General features: G+C 46.9%; 1 protein-coding gene across 1 annotated transcript; it reads left to right on the top strand.

The window, feature by feature from the left end:
• Window positions 1-13890: 13890 nt before the first annotated feature.
• On the top strand, window positions 13891-22810 carry LOC107119887 (keratin, type I cytoskeletal 19-like). The gene is made up of 8 exons (XM_015422503.1): window positions 13891-14487; window positions 15935-16017; window positions 16250-16406; window positions 16553-16714; window positions 17093-17218; window positions 18489-18715; window positions 21205-21323; window positions 22561-22810. Exons 1-8 carry the CDS (start codon window positions 13957-13959, stop codon window positions 22572-22574), a joined length of 1419 nt encoding a protein of 472 aa, XP_015277989.1. The 5' UTR covers window positions 13891-13956; the 3' UTR covers window positions 22575-22810.
• The last annotated feature ends 3151 nt before the right edge of the window (window positions 22811-25961 follow it).

The following is a 25961-nucleotide window of genomic DNA, read 5'->3' as shown; positions in this document are numbered from 1 at the left end:
ACTGCAGGTGAGTGCTTTTTTGGCCATTTGTTTCCTTTGGAGGAATTGCACCTCCGCACTGAGGGGCCCCTATGGAGTATGCGATGATGCACATACTGTGAAGGGGGGGGGATGGCACGGAGTCAGGGTGGCATGATCAGACCAGACCATCCCAACGGCATGAGAGTGTGGTTGAGCAATCAGACAGGGGAAAGTCTGTCTGTGGCCCATCGGCAAGCATTAGGACTGGACTTTTCCCGATGTCTTTTAACTCTGCTTCCGTGGCGGAGCCGCATGGGTTGCTGACAACTGCAGAATGCTTCCCAGATGTTGCTTTCTGATTGCTCCCTTTAGATCCATCAGGCATTTGCACCTATGTCGGATCTAAAGGAGCGTGTGATCACAGCATAGGACAACCTTTTTGAGCCTGCAAGCACCTTTGGAATTCAAACACAGAGTGGTGGGTCCTACTACAAAATGAGCACCACACTGGGGGGCCCTATTCTAGAAAGTATTTGTTACAGACATAGGAAACGTTGAGGTTGGATCGAGTCTTAAAGACTATCACTGAACCCTTGGTAGAGGGCTTTAAACAAACAGAAACAGATCACTCAAGCAAATGAGTCAAGCCACAGACTACTAGTGAAATCACATAAATGCAACATTTGGAAAGGAAAGGGAAGCATACTTATTATAATAAACAGTTGAGCATCTATTTCACAGATGGGGAATACTGAGAATCAGAGACAACTTGCTCAGTGCAGGATCAGCCTAGAGCATTCCTGACAAATGTTTGTCCAGCTGCTGCTTAAAGACTGCCAGTGTGGGGGAGCTCCCAACCTCCCTAGGCAGATGATGCCACTGCTGAACAACTCTTACTGTAAAAAAGTTCTTCCTAAGATCCAGCCAATACCTTCCCATTCTTAATTTAAACCCATGATTGCGAGTCTTCTCCTCTGCTGCCAACAGGAACCGCTCCCTGCCCTCCTTTAAGTGACAGCCCTTCAAATACTTCAAGAGAGCAGTCATGATCCCCCCCTCAACCTTCTCCAGACTGGACATTCCAAAGCCCCTCACCCTTTCCTCATAGGGCTTGATCTGCAGGCCCCTGATCATCTTCATCGCTCTCCTCTGCACTAGCTCCATTCTGTCCACATCCGCTCACCAATCAATGGAGAAAAGATCCCAGATCACAATTTACCTGCATCAGAGTGCAGATGTTCTGCACAAAAGAATAAATCAGAGCAAACATCTGTTCTGAAGGCTTCTGCAAGCAAGTCAGACTACATGCGTTAGGGGAAAGGAATGATTCCCCTGGAGTTTTAGCTCATTGGACTTTGGAGACAAAGTCATCTTGGCTAGTTAAAGGTACCACAAGGACTATTTTAAAGCTATCTCCTCATAGCAAGCACCTGTCTATTCACGAGTGGGGTCAGGTAAAACCAGGGTTCTCCTAAAACTGCCGGGACTCTCTCCTAGCTGACATCTAGAAGTGTATTTGCAGTACAAACATATTTTCAATTTCACTATGTGAATTTTGAGATGCAAATTTTGTGATGCACATTCTGAAACTTGATATTGGCCACATGAGGACCTTTGTAGATTGCAGGAACCAGATTTGGGCTGACCGTGAGAGGGAGGGCAGGAAGGGATGAGCCACTGCTCAGCTCGTGACCCTTTCTTATATGCCCGGGATAAAGCTGACCACCCCTTTGGGGCCGGGAAGGCATTTTCCTCCAGAGCAGATTGGCTCAGGGATCCTGGAGGTTTTTGCCTTCCTCTGGGCATAGAGTAGGGGTCACTGGGGAATGAGGGGGGTAGCTGTGAAATTCCGGCATTGTGCAGGGGGTCGGACTAGATGACCCTTGCAGTCTCTTCCAGCTCCGTGTTTCTATGCTTCTCTGATTCCTTTACATGAATTGGCCAGATGGCTTGGGATGGACACTGACATTCCAGGCCTTCAACTTGTGGACTACCATCTGGGTACCTGGGTATCTGAAGAAGTGGGCGTGCACACAAAAACTTATATATTTAATAAAAATTTGTAGTTTTTCCGGGTTGTATGGCTGTGATCTTTGTTGGTCTAAAAGGTGCCACTGGACTCAAACTTTATTCTGCTGCTTCAGACCAACACGGCTACCTCCTGAATCTACCATCAAGACAGAATGTGTGTTTTCCTCTCCCCGTGCCAGAGGCACAAACCTGTGGGCACAGGATGAAGGGCGGAAGAGTCAAAGGGCTCTTGGCCTCTGGCTTGCAGTCTGGGGTCTGTTACCCGGCCCAATGAATCAGTGCCCACCCAGGATGCGGTTGTTTCCTTTCTCTCTTTTATATCAATTATATTGTTTACATTGACTGTTTTGGACGTTTCTGTAGCCTGCTATGAATCCCTTCTGGGGAGAAGAGTGGCAGAGAAATACCCTAAATACATGCATACAGACATAAATATTACTGCAGTCACCCCCTTGCACCCACCATTTTCTTCAGTACACCACCAATGGCATGGGGAGGGGCAGCTGTGAGGGGATGATTGACGAAGGTGAGGAGGAAACTTCCATGCCATAGAATCATCGAATCACGGAGTTGGAAGAGGCCAGACAGGCTATCTAGTCCGACCCCTCCCCTTCAGTGCAGGATCAGCCTAAAAGCATCCCTGACAAGTGGTCGTCCAGCCACTGCTTGAAGACTGCCAGTGGGGGGCGGGAGCTCACTGCTTTCCTCGGCAGCCAATGCCACTGCTGAACTACTCTTACTGCAAAAAAAGGTTTTCCTAACATCCAGCCGGCAACTTTCCACCCATAATTTAAACCCATTAAACCCATGTGGATGCTTTGCTGCTGATGCAAATGCCTCTGTATCCACAGCATCACTGAACCTACAACAGAGAATCGTCACACTGTGGATGCAGCCTAAGCTGAAAGTCACTTTCTTGCCTGAGGTCAACCAGTAAACTTCGTGGCAGGGAAAGGATTTGAGCCTGGACCTCTGACCACTACACCACAGTGAATTTCTATGCAGGACTAGATGGATCTTAATACAACCAGAAAGGCTCTTCTTTCATATCTATGTTAAACAGAGACAGGTACATTCAAGCAGATGCGGGGGGAATGTAGAGAGAGAAATATGGATGCAGAGTTAAAAAGTGGGAGGGCTTCTAGTGTCCTGGCCCCACTGGTGGAACTCCTGATGGCACCTGGTATTTTTTGGCCACTGTGAGACAGAGCGTTGGATTAGATGGGCCATTGGCCAGATCCAACATTGACTTCTCTTATGTTCTCATGTTCTTAGGATCCAGAGAGGGAAAGAAGCAAGATGGTGGATTGAGATGGAATGGAGACAAGAAACAGGTGGACAGAACAAAAGATGTGGAAATTGAGAAAGGAGACAGACACAAAAAGGAAAAGTAAGGAGAGAGAAAAAGGATTTTCAGAATGAAAAGGAAAAGAAGAGAGAGAAGTGAAAATATGAGGCTGGATCCAGCCAGGGTTGTTGTTTTTATGCAATCTTCACCCCATTCCCTTTTTTACCACATCCCTGCCCCCCACTTGGATTATGTCTGTGCAGGTCCCATGAAGAAGACACTTCCTCCCTTTTTCACCAGTGAGAAAGCTTGTTGGATCCAACCCAAGGGGGGGGGGAAGAGACACAGAGAGAAAGAGGACCACCTGCACAATTAAACACTAAAAGAAAGCTTGAGGCGTGAGGCTGGGTTTAAAGATGGGTCTCAGTTCTGGAGCAGCTGAAGCCTACAAATGCCCCAAGAGTAAGAGACTGGAATGTCACATTGGAGACAAAGTTTGTTGCAGACAGTTCATTAGGCAACTCCATCAGGGAAGCAATGAAAGGCATTATGTTAACATCTGTCCTCCCTCACAGCCACTCCTCTGTACCAATTATAGTTCTCAGAGTCTCCCCTCCTTGCCCAGAGGACCTTTCCATCCATAATTTCATTTTCAGCTGATGGCTGATCTTTGCTGAGTTTGTACATGGGGAATGGCTCGAGTGCTTTCCTGAGGGGAAGGATGAACAATGACAGCTTAGAAGAACTGTCTATGGAGCAGAGTTTCTGTTCCTAGCTTGACCGGTTCTTTCTCCTTGGGACCACAGGGAAGCACAGCCAACCAACCCTTGAAATGGGAAGCAAAGACCCTGCAGACCTTGTCTAAGAGTTTTGGTATCAATCCTCTGAACACAGATCTGGGTCGATTGGTTGGACCCTTGTAATATGAAGATCCTGAGTTTCAGATCCACCTGGAAGCCACACCTTCTGGCTTCGGAGTTCTTCTCTCTGCTGGCAGATGGTTGTCTCTAGGGTTGCCAACCTACAGTTGGTACCTGGAGATCTCCCACTATTACAATTGTTCTCCAGACAACCAAGATCAGTTCCCTTGGAGAAGATGGCTGCTTTGGAGGGTGGGATCTCTGACATTCCCCCCTGCTGAGGTCCCTCCCCTCCCCCAAACCCACCTTCTCTAGGCTCCACCCCCCAAATTTCCAGGTATTTCCCAAACCAGAGCTGACAACCCTAGACTGATCTCTCTGGTGGCAGCTTTGGGGATGTATGCTATTGCCTGCACCATATTGGTACTGGACAAGTGACAGAGCCACCTTGAATTATGCCTTTCTTACATAAAAGAAGATGAATGGCTACTCTAAAAGACTTTTGTGGGCTGAGGCACCTTGACCTATGTTCCATTGGACATATTACAGGGACAGTCACAGGTGAACACATTTCCACCTTCTAGGGTTGCCATTCCCCCAATGGGGGTGGGGATTTACCTGTTTTCAGGGGCCCCAATCTGCTGCTGCCCAGCCAGCCGGCAAAGGGAGCCGCACTCCCAAAGAGCCCTGCCTGCACCAACGTGCCCGGCGCAATGACATCACCTGGAGGTGACATCATTGCACAGGGCACATTGCGTGTGGGACACTCTAGTGTTTGAGAAAAACTCTATAGTTACCATAGTCCTGGGCACAGAGAGGGACCCCCATGCCGGCAGCCAGCTAAGACCTAGCAACCCTACCACCTTCTAACAAAGGGGAGACATGACTATGCAGTCCTAAAAAGCTCATCCAATTTACTTGCACATCCCACCTTCTCCAGGTATTACAATAAGGAATGAAAGGAATTTTCTTGTTTGTAAAGCAAGAGCGAAGCAGTCTTATACATGATCAAGATTCTGCGTGTTCTGACTGAACTATAAACAGGGACTCCCAGTACAATTTAGGCCTCATTGGTCCATTCTGCATCTGGCATTTGCTCCACATTTTCTAAGCACTCGACCTCGTTCCCCCTTGCTGCGGAATATCTGTTTTCATTGCATTGCCTTGGATCCTGGCTTCTGCATTGGCTAGTGTTAGCTTGTCATCTATTTTGTTTTCAACGCTCGCTCCTGCATTGGTATGCAGATCTTCCTGTGTCAGTACTTGCCTCAGCAGTCATTAGCCGCCTGAGCCAAGTAATTCATGGTGAGGTGATAAATACAGAGGAGGAAATAGGGGCAGGGGAACTGGTGGAGATCAATGAAGCCGTGTCAAGAAGTCTGCTTAGTTTTCCCTTTGTGGGAGGGAGAGCCAGTTTGGTGTAGTGGCTGAGTGCGTGGACTCTAATTTGGGAGAACCGGGTTTGATTCCCCACTCCTCCACTTGCACCTGGCTGGATGACCTTGGCCAAGCCATAGTTCTGATAAGAGCTGTTCTTGAAAAAGAGCAGTTTCTGTCAGAGCTCTCTCAGCCCCACCTACCTCACAGGGTGTCTGTTGTGGGGAGGGGAAGGGAAAGGAGTTTGTAAGCCGCTCTGAGACACCTTTGGGTAGTGAAGGGTGGGGTATAAATCCCATCTCTTCTTCTTCTTCTTCTTCTTCTTCTTCTTCTTCTTCTTCTTCTTCTTCTTCTTCTTCTTCTTCTTCTTCTTCTTCTTCTTCTTTGAATTGGAAGCAGAGGAAGGAAAAGGTGCCACTCAAAACCATATTCAGATACCCCGGGGCAATGCTGTATTGACTGCAAAGTCACCCCTGAATGGACATAAATCTATGCAGAAGGTACCATAAAACCCGATGAATAAAGCATGCAGTGTACAGGGAGATTATCCTCCTAATGTGGCTGTAAAAAACTGAGGAAACAGATGGGTTCAGAATCAGCCACTGACAGGCAGGCAATAAGAAGCCTCTGGATTGATTGAGCCAGGTATAAATACCTCAGCGTCGCCTGATCCAATTGAATGGAGAGCCCTGCTTCTTTCTTCCTGATTTCCCTACCTCTTCACCACTGGATCTGTTCATTCTCAAGAAAAAAGGACATCACAGGCTGTCATCAGATGTGCCTTTAGATCCAACTCAGCTGTGAATGCCTGACAGATCTAGAGGGCACGATCAGACAGCAAAATCTGGGAAAGGTCCCCGCAGTCGTCGGCACCCCGTGCTGCCCTAGTCACGGAAGCGCAGTTAAAAGACTTGGGGGAAAGTCCAGTCCTAATGCTTGCTGATGGGCAACGGATGGACTTATCCCTGTCTGATTGCTCAAGCACACACTCAGGTCATCGGGATGGTCTGCTCATTCCATCCCAATTCAGTGCCATTTTTCCCCCTTGCTTAGCAGTATGCGCATAACTGCATACTCCATGTGGAGACCTCTGTGCAGGGGTTTGATTCCTCATTTATACACATGGGAAACAAAAGGCAATCCCTCCACTTGCCCGAATGTGGCATCTGATCATGCAGTGACGGGCTGAACCTGCAGGACAAAGGCCTATGTGCTTGCACAACTGCGAGTCAAATTCCACCGGAGGAAATGGGGCACTTCCCCTCCACGCCAGATGGCACATATGACCGCAGCCACAGCAAACCATTTAATTCTCCCCACATTGTTCTTCATCTTCTCTTAATGCCACATGATAATGCTACTTTTGTCATAAGAAGGTTTCATACAAGTGTTCCTAAAGGGGGCTACACAGAGAAAGCAAGACCCACCCCCAAAGCCAATTACTGCTAACAGTGGCTTCTTCTTCACAAAAGAGGTCCCTTTCTTTCATCTAAGAAAGAACCCCCAGCCACAAAAAACCTTCCAATGTTTAATAAAATATATAAAAGCCAGCACTACTTTGGGCATGCCTTCCACATTCCAAACCCTTTTGCCACTTGCTGTCAGGCTGACCTCTGAAATTCTAGGATTGTTTCCAATAATCCGAGACTGTCTATCCAAGACCAAGTGGGAGGGTTTTCAAGGGCTGCAACTCTGGGTTGGGAAATACCTGGAGATTTTGGGGTGGAGACTGAGGAGAGCCATGTTTGGGAAGGGGAGGGACTTCAGTGGGATATAATTCTTTAGAGTCCACATTCCAAAGCAGCTATTTTCTCCAGGTGAACTGATCTCTATCACCTGGAGATCACTTGCAACCCCAGGAAATCTCTGGCGACCACTTGGAGGTTGGCAACATAAGATTTTCTTGTGTCCTTTTAAACTGATTCTTTACTCTACCGCACACATTACATTTTTTAGGTGTCTGCTTATAGTGTTTCAAGTGTGCAGCTAAATATAGAAGGCATGAGTGTAAAACACATGCACATCTGCCAATACATCTGTATCATACAAAGGAAGTTGATTGTTTGCAACTCCCCATACATCTGGATTTGCCACTACATAATGTTTACATATTGAAAACACTTTTATGGTCATGTAAGCCAAAATAAATAAATAAATAAATGATAGATAGATAGATAGATAGATAGATAGATAGATAGATAGATAGATAGATAGATAGATGATAGATAGATAGATAGATGGATGGATGGATGGATGGATGGATGGATGGATGGATGATAGATTGATCAATCGATAGATCGATCGATAGATAGGTAGGTAGGTAGGCAGGCAGGCAGGCAGGCAGGCAGGCAGGCAGGCAGAGAGACAATTCAGCAAAATGTATTCATATGAACACATAAAAGGGAAGGAGGGTTAATGAATGTCACTGATGGACCAACCAAACAAAACAGAAAAGACTTCACTTGCTGGCAGAGGGACAAACCAATCTCTCAGTTGAGGGGGATAAACCAATCCCTCTGGCAAACAAATGCCATAATTTCAGCGCCACAACTGAGAAGGGCCATTCTTCGGTAGTCCCCCCCCCATTTAGCCTCAGATAGTGTGGGCACCCAAAGCAGGGCCTCTGAACATTTATTTATAGTCAAATTTATACCGTCCCCTCCCCGCAAAGCAGGCTCAGGGCGGCTTACAACAACAACACAACAATACAGAATAACAACATAAATAATACAGAATTAAAGTAGAGTGGTCAAGTAGGTTCATATGGGAGTAGGCGGTTCTTAAGTCACACTGGTCCCAAGTTATAGACAGTTTTACAGGTCAATACCAGCACCTTGAATTGATCCTGGGAGCTAACTGGGACCCAGTATGAGTAGAGTCTGAGTAGAGTAAGACTGGAGTGACGTGGTCTCTATGACTCCTTCCAGTCCATTCTGGTTGTAACATTCTGGACAAATGGTAGCTTCCAAACACTGTTCAAGGACAGCCTCATGCAGAGTGAATTGCAGTAGTCTAATCTAGATGTCCAAATGTAGCTCCGCACCACAGTGGCGAGAACATTTTTACCAAAGAAAGGCTGCAGCTGGCTCATCATCTGCAGCTGGAGAAGGGTGCTCTGGGCACTGGTGCCACCTGCTTATTCAACAGGAGCCTCAGGTCCAACAGCACCCCCAGTGTAGATCTGTTCCTTTGGGGGGTGCAACCCCATCCAGAACAGGAGGCCCCTCAGCTCCTAGTTCAGTCCTTCCTTCCACCAAGTAGCGCCTCCCATCAGTAATATGGGAAATGCCTCTAAATGCAGGGTGAAAGGAGGCGTCTTTATTATTTCTTTAGTACATTTGTGTCCTGCCCTTCCTCTAAAAAGCTCAGTGCAATGAACATATTTCTCCCCTCTTCCATTTTATCCTCACAACAATCCTGTGAGGTAGGATGGGCTGAGAGAGAATGGCTGGTCCACAGTCACCCAGCAAGCTTCATGGCACCATAGGCTTGAAAGGTCTTCTGCTAGAGCAGGAGGCCTCCTGCTGGCAAGCTCTATTGCCCGCCGCCACTCTGAGGGACAGCAGGGGAGAGAGAAAAATCAACAGTGACCACACTGACTTTACTGTGCCACTTCCAGGTATGACCCAGAAGTGACAAAGTGTAATTCTAGGAATTGCCAGAAAACTCTATGGTAAAACTAAAGAGTTTCTGGCAATTTTTAGAGCTACTCTTTGTCACTTCCAGAAGTAATGTGGTGACATCAGCAACTTCACTGATGTTGTGCCTCTGCCATGTCCCTGCACCTTAGTCTCTGCTCTGGGTGCTAGGTAGGGTTGTGGCAGGGGGCTCCCAGCTCCGAGCCTGGATCTTCACATGTGTGTTGTGTGATGACATCCCCTGGAAGTGACGTCATCATGCTGGGCACGTCGCACACCAACTTTCTAGCATTTTGACTAAATCTAAAGGTAAAGGTTCCCTTGCTCGAAGCCAGTCGAATCCGACTCTAGGGTTGCGGTGCTCATCTCCGTTTCAAAGCCGAAGAGCCAGTGCTGTCCGAAGACGTTTCCATGGTCATGTGGCCGGCATGACTAAACACCAAGGCTCACGGAACGCTGTTACCTTCCCACCGAAGTGGTACCTATTTATCTACTTGCAATTTCTTGCTTTCGAACTGCTAGGTTGGCAGGAGCTGGAACTAGAGACAGGAGCTCACCCCGTCTTGCGGCACCCGGGTCTTGAACTGCTGAACTACTGCCCTTCCACAGCCTGCAGTTCAGCGTCTTAACCACTTGAGCCACTGCAGCTCCTGACTAAATCTAGCATTTGACTAATCTTGGTCAAAATGCTAGAGTGTCACTGCACAATGTGCCCAGCGTGATGACGTCACTTGTGGGTGATGTCACCATGCCAACTCTGTAGGAGTGGGCTTTTGGAGGGTGGGGCTTCTCTGCTGTCCGGCGGCAGATTGGAGCCCTTGAAATTGGGGGGAACCCTGCCCCGACTGGGGGTCTGACAATGAAGGGTCTGCTTGCGGGGAGGGTGGGATATAAATCCAAACAAACAAACCCCAATAGTGGTGATTTGAAGTAGAGATGCCAGCCTCAAGGGGGGCTCTGGGGATTCCCGGAATTACAGCTCATCTCCAGACTAAAGAGTTTAATTCCCCTGGAGAAAATTGATGCTTTCATGGGCATTGTACCCCACTGAGGTTCTGTCCTACCTGGCATTCCCCACCTGTGGTTGGGGAGGGGATCTGGCAACCCTAATTTGAAGCCAGGTCTCCCGAACTCCAGTCCAGCACTCTAACCACTACAGACCATACTAGTTCCTCTCCAAATTTTGCACTGGGAGGCAAAAGTGTGAAACTCTTCAACCTTTACAAAAGTTTTACTTTGTATACAAAGAGAACAAATCCTAGGTGTTAAAGATCTACTTTTAGCTATTTAAGTAAAGATCAGTAATGAGGAAGGATGATTCTTTGTTCTACTGAAACAAATAAATGACAAAAACTACTAGAGCAGAAATGGAACTTTTGGCACAAGTCCCAGTAAATCAGAAGAACTTCTAAACTCTGGTATCTCAGAATGCGAATTTTGTAAAGGCTGAAATGCAAACCTTGTGGTCAAAAGTGGAACAACAACATGCAGAACAGCTGGAATTCCCAGCTCCGGCTGGCAAAGAATGGGAAAGCTTCCAATGCAAATTAGAATGCAGATTTTTTAAATGCCACTTCCTACAAGGAAATCTGGGTGTTAAAGAATCTGGGTCTAAGAATCTTCCTGCCATAGTTTCAGTGTGACATTCCCTTCAGGGCAGTTCCAAATGTTTCCTTTGTATGTGTCAGACTCCCAGTAGAACCACTCTTAACACAGTCTTTCGTTTGAAAGTTTATTGAAAAGATTTGGTTGACTGTAGAGGCAAAGTCTTTGTCAGAACAGGCAATGCAAAGCCTAGGAATCAATAATAAAGATGGGGTCCCACATTCCATGCATATGTCACCCACACCAGCGGTACTACGGTCATGCAAGATATACAACCCAACTAGTCATGCCCAAAGTCTTATCTCTCCCAAGGTTGGCTCTAATGTGAAAACCTGAGAACTGCCTGGGGGCTGTGTAAAGAAAAGCTACAAGCCGCGCATCCTTACCTACAGACAATCACACTTACACTTACTCCCCCCCCCTTTAGGAATGTCATGTCAGTGAGGGCAGAAGATAAGGGCATAGAGCAATACCAGATGTGCCTAACAAACAAGATTACAAAAGCAAAACTAAGCATTAGCAATACAAAGACAATAAATCCAGGGACTGAGTCTGACAGTATGAACTAATAATTTCAGCAGAATCTGGGTCTAAGAATCTTCCCACCATAGTTTCAGTGTGACATTCCCTTTAGGGCAGTTCCAAATGTTTCCTTTTTATGAACTAATCATTTCAGCACAATGGGCAGCAGATAGCTTGTATGATCAGATTGTTTGTATGAGCAGATTGTTTGTATGATCTGAAACTAAGTGAAGGGGGTCACAAGACTACATTGATTCGGCAAAGACATCTTGTGAAGTCAGCTCGCTCACAACTAACTCCCACTAAGCTGTGGAGTCTTATGGGCAAAAATTCTACTTTGTGAGCTACCGGCATTAAAACTGTAAGTGAGCAATTTGGCTACTGCATAAACTAGTTTGCTCTGGAGCCATCCTTCCCAAGCTAAGACAAAAATGTGTGAGCCAGAGGCTAAAAAACTGAGCTAGCTCACACTAACAGCTTAGAGGGAACAGTGCTTGCAACTCAAATTACAACGTTCCCTTGATAGCAAGACAGAATTCTGCAAATCCGACCAGCATCCATTTTGTTTGGTCAGACAGTTTGTATGTTGAGATGGGAGGTTTTTTTCCCTGCCTACATTTTCATTTAGCCATAAACCACGGAACTCAAAGGACACAGAGGAACTCAAATGGGTGCCTCGTGGGACTTTCACAATTTGAATAAACCCTATGAATGGTGCTTCAAATTTATGGGGGGGGCCCCCACATCATAAATAAATAAATAAATATTTTCCTTTTTCTCTCTATGAATATTAGAACCAGCGTGAGAGCCAGTGTGGGGCAGAGAGTACCGTTTCAGACTTTGGGAGACTCAAGTTGTACCATGGAAGGTCATTGGGTGACCCTGGGCCAGCCGCTCTCTCTCAGCCAAACCTACCTCTCAGTGTTTTTGATGTGAGGATAAATCAGAGATGGGGCAAGAGAGCCAGTTTGGTGTAGTGGTTAAGTGCATGGATTCTAATCTGGGAGAACCGGGTTTGATTCCCCCACTCCTCCACTTGCACCTGGCTGGATGACCTTGGGCAAGCCGTAGTTCTGACAAGGGCTGTTCTTGAAAAAGAACAATTTCTGTCAAGAGCTCTCTCAGCCCCACCTCCCTCACACGGTGTCTGTTGTGGGGAGGGGAAAGGAGTTTGTAAGCCGCTCTGAGACTCCCTTGGGTAGTGAAGGGTGGGTTATAAATCCAATCTCTTCCTCTTCTCTCTATATCGATTTGGGTTGCCACTGCAGAGAACAGCAGGGCATAAATATTCAAATAAATATAATCAAATAAACTAGAGTCTCTCCTTAAAAATAATGAGGGGTTGGATTCTTAGAACTATGTAGCAACTAACAATGGCTTCACAAGAAGCAAGCCAGAGGCATGAATCTAAGCAGGGTTGGTACTTGGAAAGGAGACCACCAAGGAAGACTCTGCAGAGAAAGGCAGTGGCAAACCACCTGTATCTCAATTGCCTTGCTTTGAAGGCAGTTGAGAAAGCCCCTTGCTGGGGTCACCATGTCAGCTGCGACTTGACAACAATTTACATACACATCCATCCATCCATGCACTCACCCATCCATCTTCTATCATCTATCCATCAATCATATATCATCCATCTATCATCTATCTATCACCATCCATCTATCTATCGATCATCCATCATCCATCCATCCGTCTGTCCATCCATCATCTACCTACCTACCTACCTACCTACCTACCTACCTATCTAGCTATCTATCTATCTATCTATCTATCTATCTATCTATCTATCTATCTATCTATCTATCATGCTTGTTCTTGAATCAAAGGTGATGCCAGCAAGACTTGGTTATGGGGAGCCTTCGCAGAATCAGGTGCAGGAATACCAGGTGTGTCTAGGGGCAGCTAGGATTAGGATCAGTAACCCTCAACCAGCCTAGAAGAAGCCCATTTCCACATTTCTTTCATGGAATGTTTTCTGGCTGAACTCTCTTCCCGGGAACCTGCAACCAGATTTTGACACTCATTGTGTGTGGGCTCGATTCTCTGGCTGTGTCAAGCTTGCAGGTGAACCAGACCAGGACTGGGGGGGGAAATGAGCCCTTAAGTACATTGCCTGGTTCCCTCCCCCCAAGTAAAGTGTTTCATAGCTCTGCAATTATTCTGATCTTCACCGTGAAAAGAAAAGTCCCATGCTCGATAAAGTCAAAATGAAATAAAAATGAAATCAAAATGAAATCAACCTAATGATGGAGGAAGAATACTTTGCTGCAATAAGCTGTAATTATTCCTTCCGTGCGTATAGTTTAGGGCAGTGTTATTTTGCTCTGTTGTAAATTTTTCAGCAAGGGACCAAGCTGACGGTTCATGCCACGTCGTTGCTGACGGGCATTCTGTAGGAAAGGTGCTGATGCCACGAAATGCCTTCTGTGTGTGATGGAGATTTCTGGAGGCAATTTTGCCTCGGGGACAATTTTTCTTGGCAGAGACAGCCAGGCGAGCTAGCCCTGCGGAAGAGCACAGGGAAGTCAAAGGAACACCCTAATGGAGACACCCACACTGCAGTATAAATAAAGACCTGAGTCCATGCAAACATCTGCAGTCTGTTTTTTTATTATCGAGCTGAGTGTCTTTGGCTTTTTCTTGGGCTTTGGGCTTGCTTTCAGCTTTCACTATGAGCTTCAACACCAAACAGAGCACCACTACGGTGTACACCAGAGCGAGAAGCAGCAATGGCAGCACTGCTGCCAGGGACGGTGGTGTCAGGGTTGTTTCAGCAGCCAGAGGTGCATCCCCTGCTCCAGGCAGTGCTAGATGCAGCATCTCTGGGAGAAGCTTTGGCAGTGGAATAAGTTATGGTGGTGGGATGAGTGGAGCCAGTGGCATTGACGGCTATGGAGTAGGGAGCAGGGGCATCATGGATGGTGGTTATGGGTTCAGCGCTGGCAGCGCCCGCTTTGGGCATGTTGGCAGCTGTGGATTTGGCGTCTGCAATGACGCACCCTTGATCTCCTGCGATGAGAAGATGACCATGCAGAACCTCAATGACCGCTTGGCCTCTTACCTGGATAAGGTGCGATGCCTAGAGGAGGAGAACATGGATCTGGAGGGCAAAATCCGGGAATGGTATGAGGCGCAAGGGCCCCTCTATGACCAAAAGGATTATAGCAGTTTCTATCAGCAAATTGAAGACCTGAAAAACCAGGTAGGAAAATTCTTTCTCTCCAATGCATGGCCGATAAATCATGATGATGAGTACATCATAGGCTATGGCTTGATGCTCTGCTTGAATTATCAGAGAGTGGAACATTTTATTTAATTCCATGCGCTCCTTTCAAATCCTCTGAACTCCTGAATGTCTCTGTGTTATTGAAAAATGTGGGGTGAGGGGAATGGGCCGTGTCCTGGTGGTGGGTGTTTCATCTAAAGGCACCCAGACAAATTAGAGGGATGGCTTTGTCTGTCTTGCTCCCCATAGTGGGTTTCCTGAAGACAAAGAACAAAGTCAGTCAGGGCTTTCATAATTACAGAGCTAGTGTAGAAAGGAAGATAAATTCTGGGATATCCTGAAAAGAAAAAATATAACATGTGTGATATAATCTAATCTATCTCTCAATCTGCCTATAATGTAAAATGAAGTCTGTGTTCACGCATTTACTAATTACTTTTGGGTAGTGTGTGAAAAAGTTGGAGTGCTATTCTGCTTCGTTAAGTATAATAATACTCTGCAGGTACACACACACAAACACACACACCACAATCAACTGCCACAAGCCAAACCAGAGAAAGTGCACAGTGGAGAGAGACCTGCAGAGTACAATTATACTTAACTATGCAGAATAGTACTCCAACAATACTTGTGGTGGGGTTGGTGGGGGTTGGTGATGGTAGGTGGGAAATGGCACATTCGTTCTGAGTGTGAATTTTTGGGACAGACGAGACGGAAGAATGTTCTTGCATAATTGCAAAAAGAAAATGCTTGTTCTGAAAAATATTATTCTGATCTGCTGGAGGAATGGGATATTTACCCCAAGGGTCACTGTCTGGGGGTGCTGTGGAAGTGGAAGCAGTAACAGCAACAAGGGTGCAAGCAAGGAATGTGATTTGGGGAAGGCAGCAGTTTTGGCCTAGAGCAGGGGTCCCCAACAGCACCAGCACCTTTCCTGGTGCCCTCTAAGTGTTTTTAGAATGGGGGTAGGGTAAGGGGGGCTTTGGAGCAGCAAGGGTTCTGATTGGCCACTGGAGATTTGATTGCCTGTGCAGATTGTTAAAAATGTTACTTCAGCAGCAGCTGCCATCACAACACCAGGATCTTCACTGTGCAAGTGGAAGTAAGCTGCGGCAGCCATGTTGCGCCTGGCTCTGCCTCCTATAGCAGCCATTTTGTGGCAGCCATTGTTTTGGCTGTGCCCACCATGCTGTGTTAAAATTCCAAATGTGTCTACAGGTTCAAAGAGAGTGGGGACCCCTGGGCTAGAGGATGGCTAAGCTGAACAGGGAGCACACGGGTGCACAATCACACAGGAAGAGGAGCACAAAAGTAGACGGGCCGCAGCCAGCCTTACTAGGTTGGGAATCTGAGACTGGAGAATACGTGCAACAAAAAACACCTAATGGAAACATTCATTTTTTCCAATTATTTCCCCCCACAGATCATTTGTGCCACAGTGGATAACAGCAAGCTTGTTCTGGATATTGATAATAATCGGATGACTGCAGATGACTTTAGACTGAAGTGAGTCCGTATGATTTACACAAGACCCTGTTCCTTTTTCACTTTTCCATCCCCAATTTATCAGTTCATAAGTAAGATGGGCCCATGAAGGGACCCCAGGTAGATATAGTGAAAGGAAAGAGTCACATGCTCAAGGCTTTTGCATCCAAATAACAATCTTCCAGAAGTTTACAATCACTTAGTGGCCTCCCTCAGACAGGGGACATTTTAATTTTTCTCGCTTGTGATGCAGGTATGAGACAGAGCTGGCTCTTAGCCAGAATGTGGAAGCTGACATCAATGGCTTACGCCAGGTCCTGGATCAACTGACCCTTTGCAGGTCTGATCTGGAGATGCAACTTGAATCCCTCCGAGAAGAGCTGTGTTGCCTCAAGAAGAACCATGAGGAGGTGAGCCCCTTCCCCAGCAAGACCCTTGCAGAGAGAAGGCGGGTCCCCCCAACTCTTAGTGGAAGAAATATTTTAAAAGACCTCATTTATTTAAAACGAAGGTTGCGCTCAGCTTAACCAAAGGTGGTGTCCCCCCCCCCTTCCAGGAAATAAAGGATCTGAAGAGCCAAGCCAATAGAGATGTCAGCGTGGAAGTCAATTCTTGCCCAGGTCCAGACTTGAAGAAGATTTTGGAAGATATGAGATGCCAGTATGAAACCATGATTGAGAATAACCGCCGAGAAGTTGAGCAGTGGTATGAGAATAAGGTAGGTTGTCTGTGTTGCTCAGTCGGAGACTGGATGGGGGGAAAAGATCAGAGATGCAGATGTGGTAGAAGTTAGCAACTGGCTGCTTTGAGCCATATCTGTTTAAGAAGGATGGAAGAGAGAGAGAGAGAGAGAGAAAATACAGTGATTATTGAAGAGCTTGAAGTGACCAGTTTTAGATGGAAGCTGAGAAGGAAATAGAATGGCATGCATACTACCTTAGTTTGGAGGAAGTTCTTCCAGCCTAATAAGGCTTCCACCAACTTGGAATCCTTCTTGCACAGTCCAAAGTAATCATAAGATCAACCCAACAATTCCCCTGGTGACTTCTTGGGGGGGAAATGACCCTCTAATTTTTCATGTCTTGATTTTTCACAGATGGAGGAAGTGAATCGGGAGGTCACCAACAGCAGCAAAGAAGTCGAAGATTGCAACAACCAAGTCATTGACCTGAAACGCCAGCTGCAGACGTTGGAAATAGACCTTCAGGCCCAGCTTAGCCTGGTAAACATCTCTGTGGTCATACCACCCAGGCCCTGTGAACCTTTCCTTCCTACGTTCTTCATGATCAAGCCAGTTAACAGTGTTGCTCAAGTACCAAAGGCACAGAGAGTCATTTTTGGTGGCTTCTCTAGGGTTGTGGAGCTCTGCAGGATCATAAATTAGGTGTAGCTTCACAGGTAGGGTTGCCTGCTCCAAGTTGGGAAATAACTGGAGTTTTGGGGGGTAAAGCCTGAGGATGGTGGTGTTTGGGGAGGGGAGGGACTTCAGTTGGGTATAATGCCATAGAGTCCACCCTCCAACGTGGCCATTTTTGCCAGGTGCACAGACCTCCGTCAGGTGGAGATCAGTTGTAATCCCAGGAGATCTCAAGCCACCACCTGGAGGTTGGCAACCCTATTCCCAGGATGACTAATACAAAGAGGGGCGGGGGGCCCTTTCACTTTCATTGCCTGGGTTATTCCAAACAGGAGTTACGTAGGTCAGGGGTCCCCAACCTCTTTGAGCCTGTGGGCACTTTGGGAATTATGAGATAGGGTGGGGGTGCAACCACAAAATGGCTGCCATGGAAGGCTGAGACACACACACACACACACACACAAACACACAAAGCCCAAGTGCAGGATAGAAGAGTGGTAATTTTAAAACAAATACACTGTGAAAGAGGAGTGAGTGGAAGAATAAAACCAACACTGTGGTGGCAACTGCCGCCAAAACAACATTATTTAAATCTACACAGCCAATCCGATCTCCATTGGCCAATCAGAAGGCGTTATGGAACCAGAATACCTGACCCCACCAACTTACTAAAAACACTAGGAGGGTGCCAGGAAAGTGGCCGATGCATGCCAGGGTGCCATGGGCACCACATTCGGGAGTGCTGACCAATGCTCTCTCTAAGCTGTGGAGTCTTGTAACAAAAAATTCTACTTTGTGAGCTACGGCCATTAAAGTTGTGAGCGAGCGATTTGGCTGCTGCACAAACTAGTTTGCTCTGGAGCCATCCTTCCTGAGCTAAGACAAAAATGTGTGAGCCGGTGGCTAAAAAACTATGAACTAGCTCACACTAACTCAGAGGGAACCCTGCTGCTAACCTAGGCACCACACCCAGCAAAGACTTTGATGATCAGTAAAAGAGCATAGAACAGAACTGTTCCTGTTCCATCAAGGCCCCAATGTCACAGAATTCCTTTTTTTTTAAACTAGCCATCAATTTTTCAGCATTGTCTCACCTCCTCAAGTTTTCCTTTTCACATTTTCCTGAATTCTTCAGAGAGACTCGCTGCAAGGTTCTTTGGCCGAGACCGAATGTCGCTACAACAACCACCTGGCCGAAATACAGAACCAGATTTCGTGTTTGGAGCAGCAGTTGGCGGAGCTGAGGGCAGAGATGGAGTGCCAGAACCGAGAGTACCGAGAGTTGCTGGACGTTAAGTGTCGCCTGGAACAGGAGATCCAGACGTACCGCAGTCTGTTAGAGGGCGGCCAGGAGGACATTGTGTAGGTAGTCCCTAGAGATCTGTGGGGTTTTGGAATGCCCGTCTTTGTTGGGTGGTATGAAGTTGGGCCTCAATAATATATCCTTGATGGAACAATTTTGCTTGGAGCTGAAATGTGTTATTTGCAAATATTCCGATTCACCATCATTCCAAAATGTTGAATGTAGAGTTTTTATCTCAGATTATGAATGACTTAGGAGCCTTGGCCTGTCTTTATTGTTTTGATGTTGGCAGATGCTAGGTATGAAACCTCAATTACTATCTATTGCCAACTAATAAACAATATCTTACCCCAGCTATATAATACAAAACAACACCCCAGTCAAATATTATGTACAATGTCACAGAATCATAGAATCATAGAGTTGGAAGGGATCTCCAGGGTCATCTAGTCCAAACCCCTGCACAGTGCAGGAAATTCACAAATGCCTCCCCCCAAAAATACCTCCCTCCTCCAATGTGAACGTCAATAAAGCAGTGGACATTCTTTGAGGACTGTTCTGCAAGAAGGATTTTAATGTGCAAATTCATTTCAGCTCTAGTGTTTGAGAAACTGTCCTATAACGCGCCAGATCAGATGGTTCAATCATTCAGCCTCCTTTGTTCTTTTTGTATAGCATGTGGCTGGTGTGGAAGTTTTGTGTGCTAAAAGAGATACATCACTTTCTTGCTTGTAGCACATGATGGTCTGAACTATATGGCCTAATGGGAGGTGGGTTAGGGTTACAGGTGATGGTCTTGACTTGTAGTGTTGGTCCTTTCTCAACTAAAGTTCTACAACATGCCAGGATGCTGAATGAACAACATGCACCGTGACTGGCCAATGAGGTTCTCATAAGGTTACCAACCTCCAGGTGGGGCCTGGAGTTGTACTGGAATTACAACTGATCTCCAACCTACCCTAGGCGACAGGGTAGTTTTGGAGGGCATAATCTATGGCATCCCATCTCGGGAGAGTTCCCTCCCCTCCTCCAATGCTGCCCTCTCAAGGCACAGCCTCAAATCTCCAGGAATTTCCCAAGCTGGAGTTGGCAACCCTAGGCTCTTGGAATCCCCTTGAGGGATGTGGTTAGGCTTGTCAAGTCCCCCCGCCGACGGCGGATCGGGCCCCAGGGGGAACTCCACCCCGACGTGCATGTCACCCGGAAGTGATGTGGGTACGCCAGGCATGCTGGGGGTGGGGCCACGGTCATCCAAGAGAAAACTCTATGGTTTTCCCTCAGATGGTCGTGCCCCCACCCCCAGCGTGCCTGGTGTACCCGTGTCACTTCCGGGTGACATGGATGCGGCACGTGCGCACTTCACGCACGCGCTCCAGACGTTTGCCGGGAGTCCCCCGCTGCGGTAAGTTTCTGACTTGGCAACCCTAGATGTGGTCCAGGCTCAGAATGGGCTGTGTGATCTATTTACTACCATATTGTTCACTTCTACTGTGCCTTTCTCGGAAAAAATAGCACTCGGGTTATCTTACCAGTAATTTTTTTTCTAAAACAAGATAATACAAAATTATACAAAACACAACCTAAATTGGGGTTGTCAGCTCTGGGATGGGAAATACCTGGAGATTTTGGGGGTGAGGGGCAGGGTTTTGGGGTGTGGAGGAAGCTCAGCAGGATATAAAGTCCTTAAAGTCTTAAAGCCCAAAGCAGCCACTGTCTCCAGGGGAACTGATCTTGGTCGTCTGGAGAAAATTGTACTAGTGACTTGAGAGATCGCCAGGTGGCCTGATGGAGGTTGGCAACTCTAACCTAAATGCAGCAAACAATAGGAAGCAGCATAAAAGCAGTCATTAAAAACAGAGAAAATCCTTTCTTACTCATCATTACGACAGGTATTTTTGGTAAGGGAAGCACCCCAAACTTACCTATTCCTTCTAGAAATTTCACAGATTGTCTGAAAACTTGGGTTACTTTGCCTAAACTCATACTGGGCATACATTTAATATCTGGTATACATTCCAAAAATGAAATCCCAAAGTTTCTGAAAATCCAAAATTGAACAGATCTTTCATATTACTCATATATGGAGATTCTCCCTATACACACATTAAATGGAACTCAAAGTTTTGTAAGCAAGCTTCAGAATCCCACTTGGAGGTAGGGTTGCCAGGTGTGTGCATTGGGTTACCAGCTCCAGAATGGGAACTCCTGGAGATTTGGGGGTGGATCCTGGGGAGGACAGGGACCTCAGTAGGGTACAGTGCCATAGAGTCCACCCTCCAAAGCAGCCATTCCCTCCAGAGAAATTGATCTCTGTAGTCTGGAGATGAACTGGAATTCTGGGGATCCCCAGGTCCCACCTGATGACTAGCATCCCTATTTGAAGGCCAAATGTACAGGAGCAGTGGATTGGGAGGAGAGCCCCTAGAGGCATGCCCTCATTTCTACCCACCCCCAGGCCTGCCACTTTAACAAGCAGTTCTTCTTCCAGCATTGTACATTGTCCTTTCCCCCCCTTGCTCAATGACTCCTTTGACCTTCTCTCTAACAGCACCCGCAGTAGCAGCACCAAAGGAGGAATTTCCAGACAACCAAGTGGGGGTCACAGAAGCTCCCACACTTACTCCACATCTCCTAGCCGTTCCCAGCCTTTGGTGACTGACATCAAAGGTAAAAAAGGACATCTGGTGTTCTGGGGCCAAAGAGGGTATAACTCACACTTAAAATACCCTTTGCCTTCAAGTATTGAAGAGCAAAAGTGGTTCCTAAGGGGGGGGGGAGATTTGGCCTGCACATGTGGCCTATGAGATGGGGTAGGAATGGGGCATGGATGACTTAATTTCCTAACACAATGGAATCAATATTTCCATGATCAAGTGATACAGAAAGTTTCCTTTACCCTGGAAATTCTTGACCCATTTGTACAGACCCTCCTAACTGGTTTAACAGGCTTGGCTGCAGGTCTTTTGGACCCTCCATTGTGGAGGCACCCCCCCCCCCAAGCAGAGTTTCTCCCTCTCGTCAGCTAGAAGGTCTTATTCTTTGAGTCTCACTAGTTCTTTGATTGCCTTCAGGCTCTTCTCCCACTGGGGAATGGGTGATCAGTTGGGCATCTAAAGCCAGGCAATGGCCCTTTGCTGAGACATGGCCTTGACAGGTGCCCAGGCCTTCCAGCCCTAGTTACTGGTTCTGATCTGCATGTCTGACCTGAGTCCATTAATTCAGCAGAATATACGTTTTAGCAATGCCCATCCTTTGGCATGAATTACTCAAACACTTGTCCTTTATTTCCTCTCTCCTCCACCTTCCTAATCCTTTCAGATACATCCATAAAAAATTTTGAAAGTTAATTCTGCAGTTTAACTCCTATTTTAAAATTAAATCAATCCCCACACAATTGTTTTCCGATTCCAAACCTGGAAGTCCACCTAATTCTCCCCTGGGGTTTCCAGACCCCCCCTGGTGGAGGCGGGGGTCCCCCACTGCCAGGCCCTACCCCCCAGCCGCTAATCAGGTGGCCAGCAGGGGGACTTGCCTGGAGAAAGAGAAAGGCCCAGGCCTCATTGACTGTGTTGCACAGGAAGTGACGTCATCACACCAGTGATGTTCAGGCAACACTCTGGTATTTGTGCAAAAACTCTATGGTAGAAGCCGGTTTTACCATAATGTTGTTGTCCGAATACCAGAGCGTCACCTGAACATATCTGGTGTGATGATGTCTCTTTTTTCAGGTTAGGTCCCCCCATCCCCTGCTGGTTGTCAAGAGATACCTGACAACCAAATTCTCCCCCCAAAACTTTCCTGAAGGCCAGTTTCTTGGCGTCCCCTTGGTTAAGAAGTCTGTTAGCGTACAATATTATTTCCCTCGCCAAAGGTAATGTTTTGTCCTCTGTTTTTCTTCCACCAGCATACGTCAGATAGATTTCCAGAGGAGCACCTCAATAAAAAGCGGTCTATAATTTGCCAAACTCATGAAAGCCAAGTATCCATAGATGGGCTGTCTCTGGGCTCACCGTATTACTCTCTTCTTCTCGAAAACTTGGTGGTTCCTACCGTTGCCCTGTGTGTTGGTTGACAAATCTTCATGGAGTTGGTCTTGGGCATTCTACTGAACGTGGGTCTTTAATAAAACTGTTTTTCTGACTGATGCAAACAAAGAAAGTGTGTGTGTGTGTTATTAAAACCATGTCATGTATCTGAAAGTGGGGAATTATCTTGGTCCAGTTTACTTTCAGGGCAATCCTAAACAGACTTCCAATCCTAAAGTCAGTGGGCTTAGAAGGGTGGAACTCTGTTTAGGATTGCATTGCTAGACTCCTTAAAATGTGGAAGATCTGTCTATTTCTGCTGGAAGGGGGACAGACTTGAATTTACTGCAGGGTAACTGCACCTGACTGAGCTCAAGATCTGTTCTTTGGCAGCCCTAGTACGACATAATATCTCAAATCACCCAAGCATGATAAGAAAATTTAAAGATCATAGCTATGTATTATAATTTGGCCATCTTGAAAACTGGTGGCTAAGAAGATGGCAGAATAAAATAAAATAAAAACATTTTATTTATTTATAAATTAAATTTATAGACTGCCCTCTCCTGAGTACACAAGGCTCAGGGTAGTGAACAACGGTAGAAAACTCTCATAAGATCAAACAAGGGAAACAATTTAAATAGGACAGAATTAAAACATTTTCAAGTGGCACTAAAAACTTCAAGATTCCAGATTGTGCCACTATCTCACAGGTGGGGTAAAGAAGAAGTAGGGGAAGGGGGGGGAGTGCCAGCTAGGATGGTACCCATTGCTGTCCTCAACCAAAAGTCTGGCAGAACATCTCTGCCTTGCAAGCCCTGTGGAACTGCATTAGGCATGGATGTTACTTGGCAGAGAGTTCCACCAGGCTGAAAAAGCCCTGGGTCTGGTCGAGGACATCCAGGCATCTTTTGGGCTGGGGATCACCAGCAGGTTGTTTTCTGCAGAGTTCTTTGGGGGACATACCAGAGGAGGCAGTCCCAGAGAGAACTGGGTCCCTGACCACTTAGGGCATTGAAGGTACTTCACTGGGAGCCAGTGCAGCTAACAGAGCACTGGCTGAATATGTGATGTCCATGATGCTCCAGTCAGGACCCATGCTGTTGCATTCTGGACCAGCTGGAGTTTCCAGGTCAGTCTCAAGGTTCGCCCAGCATACAGTAAAGTACTGTAGTCCAATCCAGAGGTGACCATTGCATGGATTACTGTGGCTAGGTCAGGGTGAGACAGGAAAGGGGCAAGTTGCCTAACTTGGCACAGTTGGAAAAATGCCAGCCAGGCAACATTTGTGATCTGGGCTTAGATTCAGAACCATGCCCAAACTCAAACACCGTCAAGAGTAGGGAGCTGACATCCCACCCCTGAATCCCACCCACTGCACAGAACCCCCATCTTCGTAGGATTCAGTCTCAGCTCACTCTTTTCCATCTCACCACAGCCTCCAGTCCCTCAGCCAGGTTTTTTGGGGTGGTTATCCAGTGGCCACCCATCAGCAGATACAGCTGGGTGTCATCAGCATATTGGTGACACTGCAGCCTGCAGCTCTGCACCAGCTGGGTGAGGGGTGCATATAGATGTTAAACAACATTGGAGAGAGGATTGCCCCCTGAGGGATTCCACATACCAAGGGGTATCTAGTTGACACCCTCTCTCCTAGTACTACCCTCTGTCCCTGACCTTGGAGAAACGAGGTAAGGCACTTCAAGGCCACCGCACGAACTTCTATGTCGGTAAGGCAGTAGATCAAAAGATCATGATTGACTGTGTCAAATGCCGCTTTAAGATCAAGCAATAACAGCGGTGCCAACCCACCTCGATGCAGCTGTCTGTGGAGGTCTTCTGTGAGGGCGACCAGCACCATCACCCTCCCATGGCCAGGGCAAAAGCCAGACTGAAATGGGTCCAGCACTGATGTCTCATCCAGGAAACTCTGGAGCTGATCGGCTACTGGTCTCTCAATTACCTTACTCAGAAATGAAAGATTTAAGACTCTACGGGAATTGGAAGGATCTGTCAGATCCAAAGATGGCTTCTTCAGGAGCAGTATTACCACCGCCTCTTTTAATCCCTCCAGGTAGACCCCAGATCCAGGGACAGATTGATATTGTCTACCAGGGGCTCCCGTATTCCTTCACAACGGGCTTTCACCAGCCATGAGGGACACAGGTCTAAGAGGCAAGTGGTCGGCCTTACAGTGCCCAGAATCCTGACAACATCAGCGTGGGTGAGCCAGCTGAAGTTATCAAATACTGAATCCAAAGACAGCCAAGGGGCCTCCAGTTCACATACTGTGTCAACATTGGCCAGGAGGTCATGGCAGAGTGACAAGACTTCATCCGCAAAAATCTCACAAAAGCCTCACAGCAAATGGTCGATTTCCTAACATTTTGGATTCTCTCTGTAAGAGAAGTTAAAACATCTAATTACCCTAACCAATTCTGCTTGGCGAGAGCTAGTGGATGCAATGGAGACTGAGTAAAATTCCTTTTTTGCAGCTGTTAAGTCCGATGCTTAACAAAATAGTCGGAGAGTGATTTCAGCAAAACTCAGGTTTATTTCAGCTCGACGATCACTTCTCTAACACGGTACAACTTCTGATAGCCCGAACAGCTTTTCCATTGCAGCTGCTCGGAATTTAAACATTCCGAACTAATGTAGCCACACCTACTATACAGTTATCAACCTATCAGGTTGAGCACATAATGGACCAATCAGAGTCTTTCCCGCTTATATGCATTTGAACCTGATTGGCCGCTTAAGTCTTGGACTACAATCCTTGTTCAAGACGAAGCTTAACATAGCTTCCCAATTAGGTGTTTCACAATACACTCTAGGTATTCTTGGCAGCTTCAGAATACACTACAAATCCCTCCCCCCTAAGCAAATACAGTCATGAACAGTCATAATCGCTTAGGTAGGCAGGTGCACGGCGATTTCTCTGAGACCTTCTCGGTGGACTAGGCTCAGGGTACATTTCTGTCAGTGGCACTCCGTTTGACTCTGGGACCGCAGAGTCAGGAACACTTCCGTCCAATTCTACTGATTCGAGAGTAGGGGTCTGCCCTGCCTCTGGAACATCACTGATGCCCTCAGGCCCGTCAGTACTCACCTCCTGGGGAGGTCGGGGAAGGTCCTCGGGGTCTGGGGACTCAGCTGGCAACGCGTTGGGACGGTCAGCTGCCCACCGTTGCCTCAACTGGTCTATGTGCCTACGCCACTTGCGACCATCTGCAAGCCGTACCACATACATACGTGACCCAATAATGTCAACAATAGTGGC

Source organism: Gekko japonicus, unplaced genomic scaffold, assembly GCF_001447785.1.
Source record: "Gekko japonicus isolate JY-2015 unplaced genomic scaffold, Gekko_japonicus_V1.1 scaffold1255, whole genome shotgun sequence".
In the NCBI taxonomy this organism is placed as follows: Eukaryota; Metazoa; Chordata; class Lepidosauria; order Squamata; family Gekkonidae; genus Gekko; species Gekko japonicus.
This window is presented reverse-complemented; position numbering and strand designations above follow the sequence as displayed.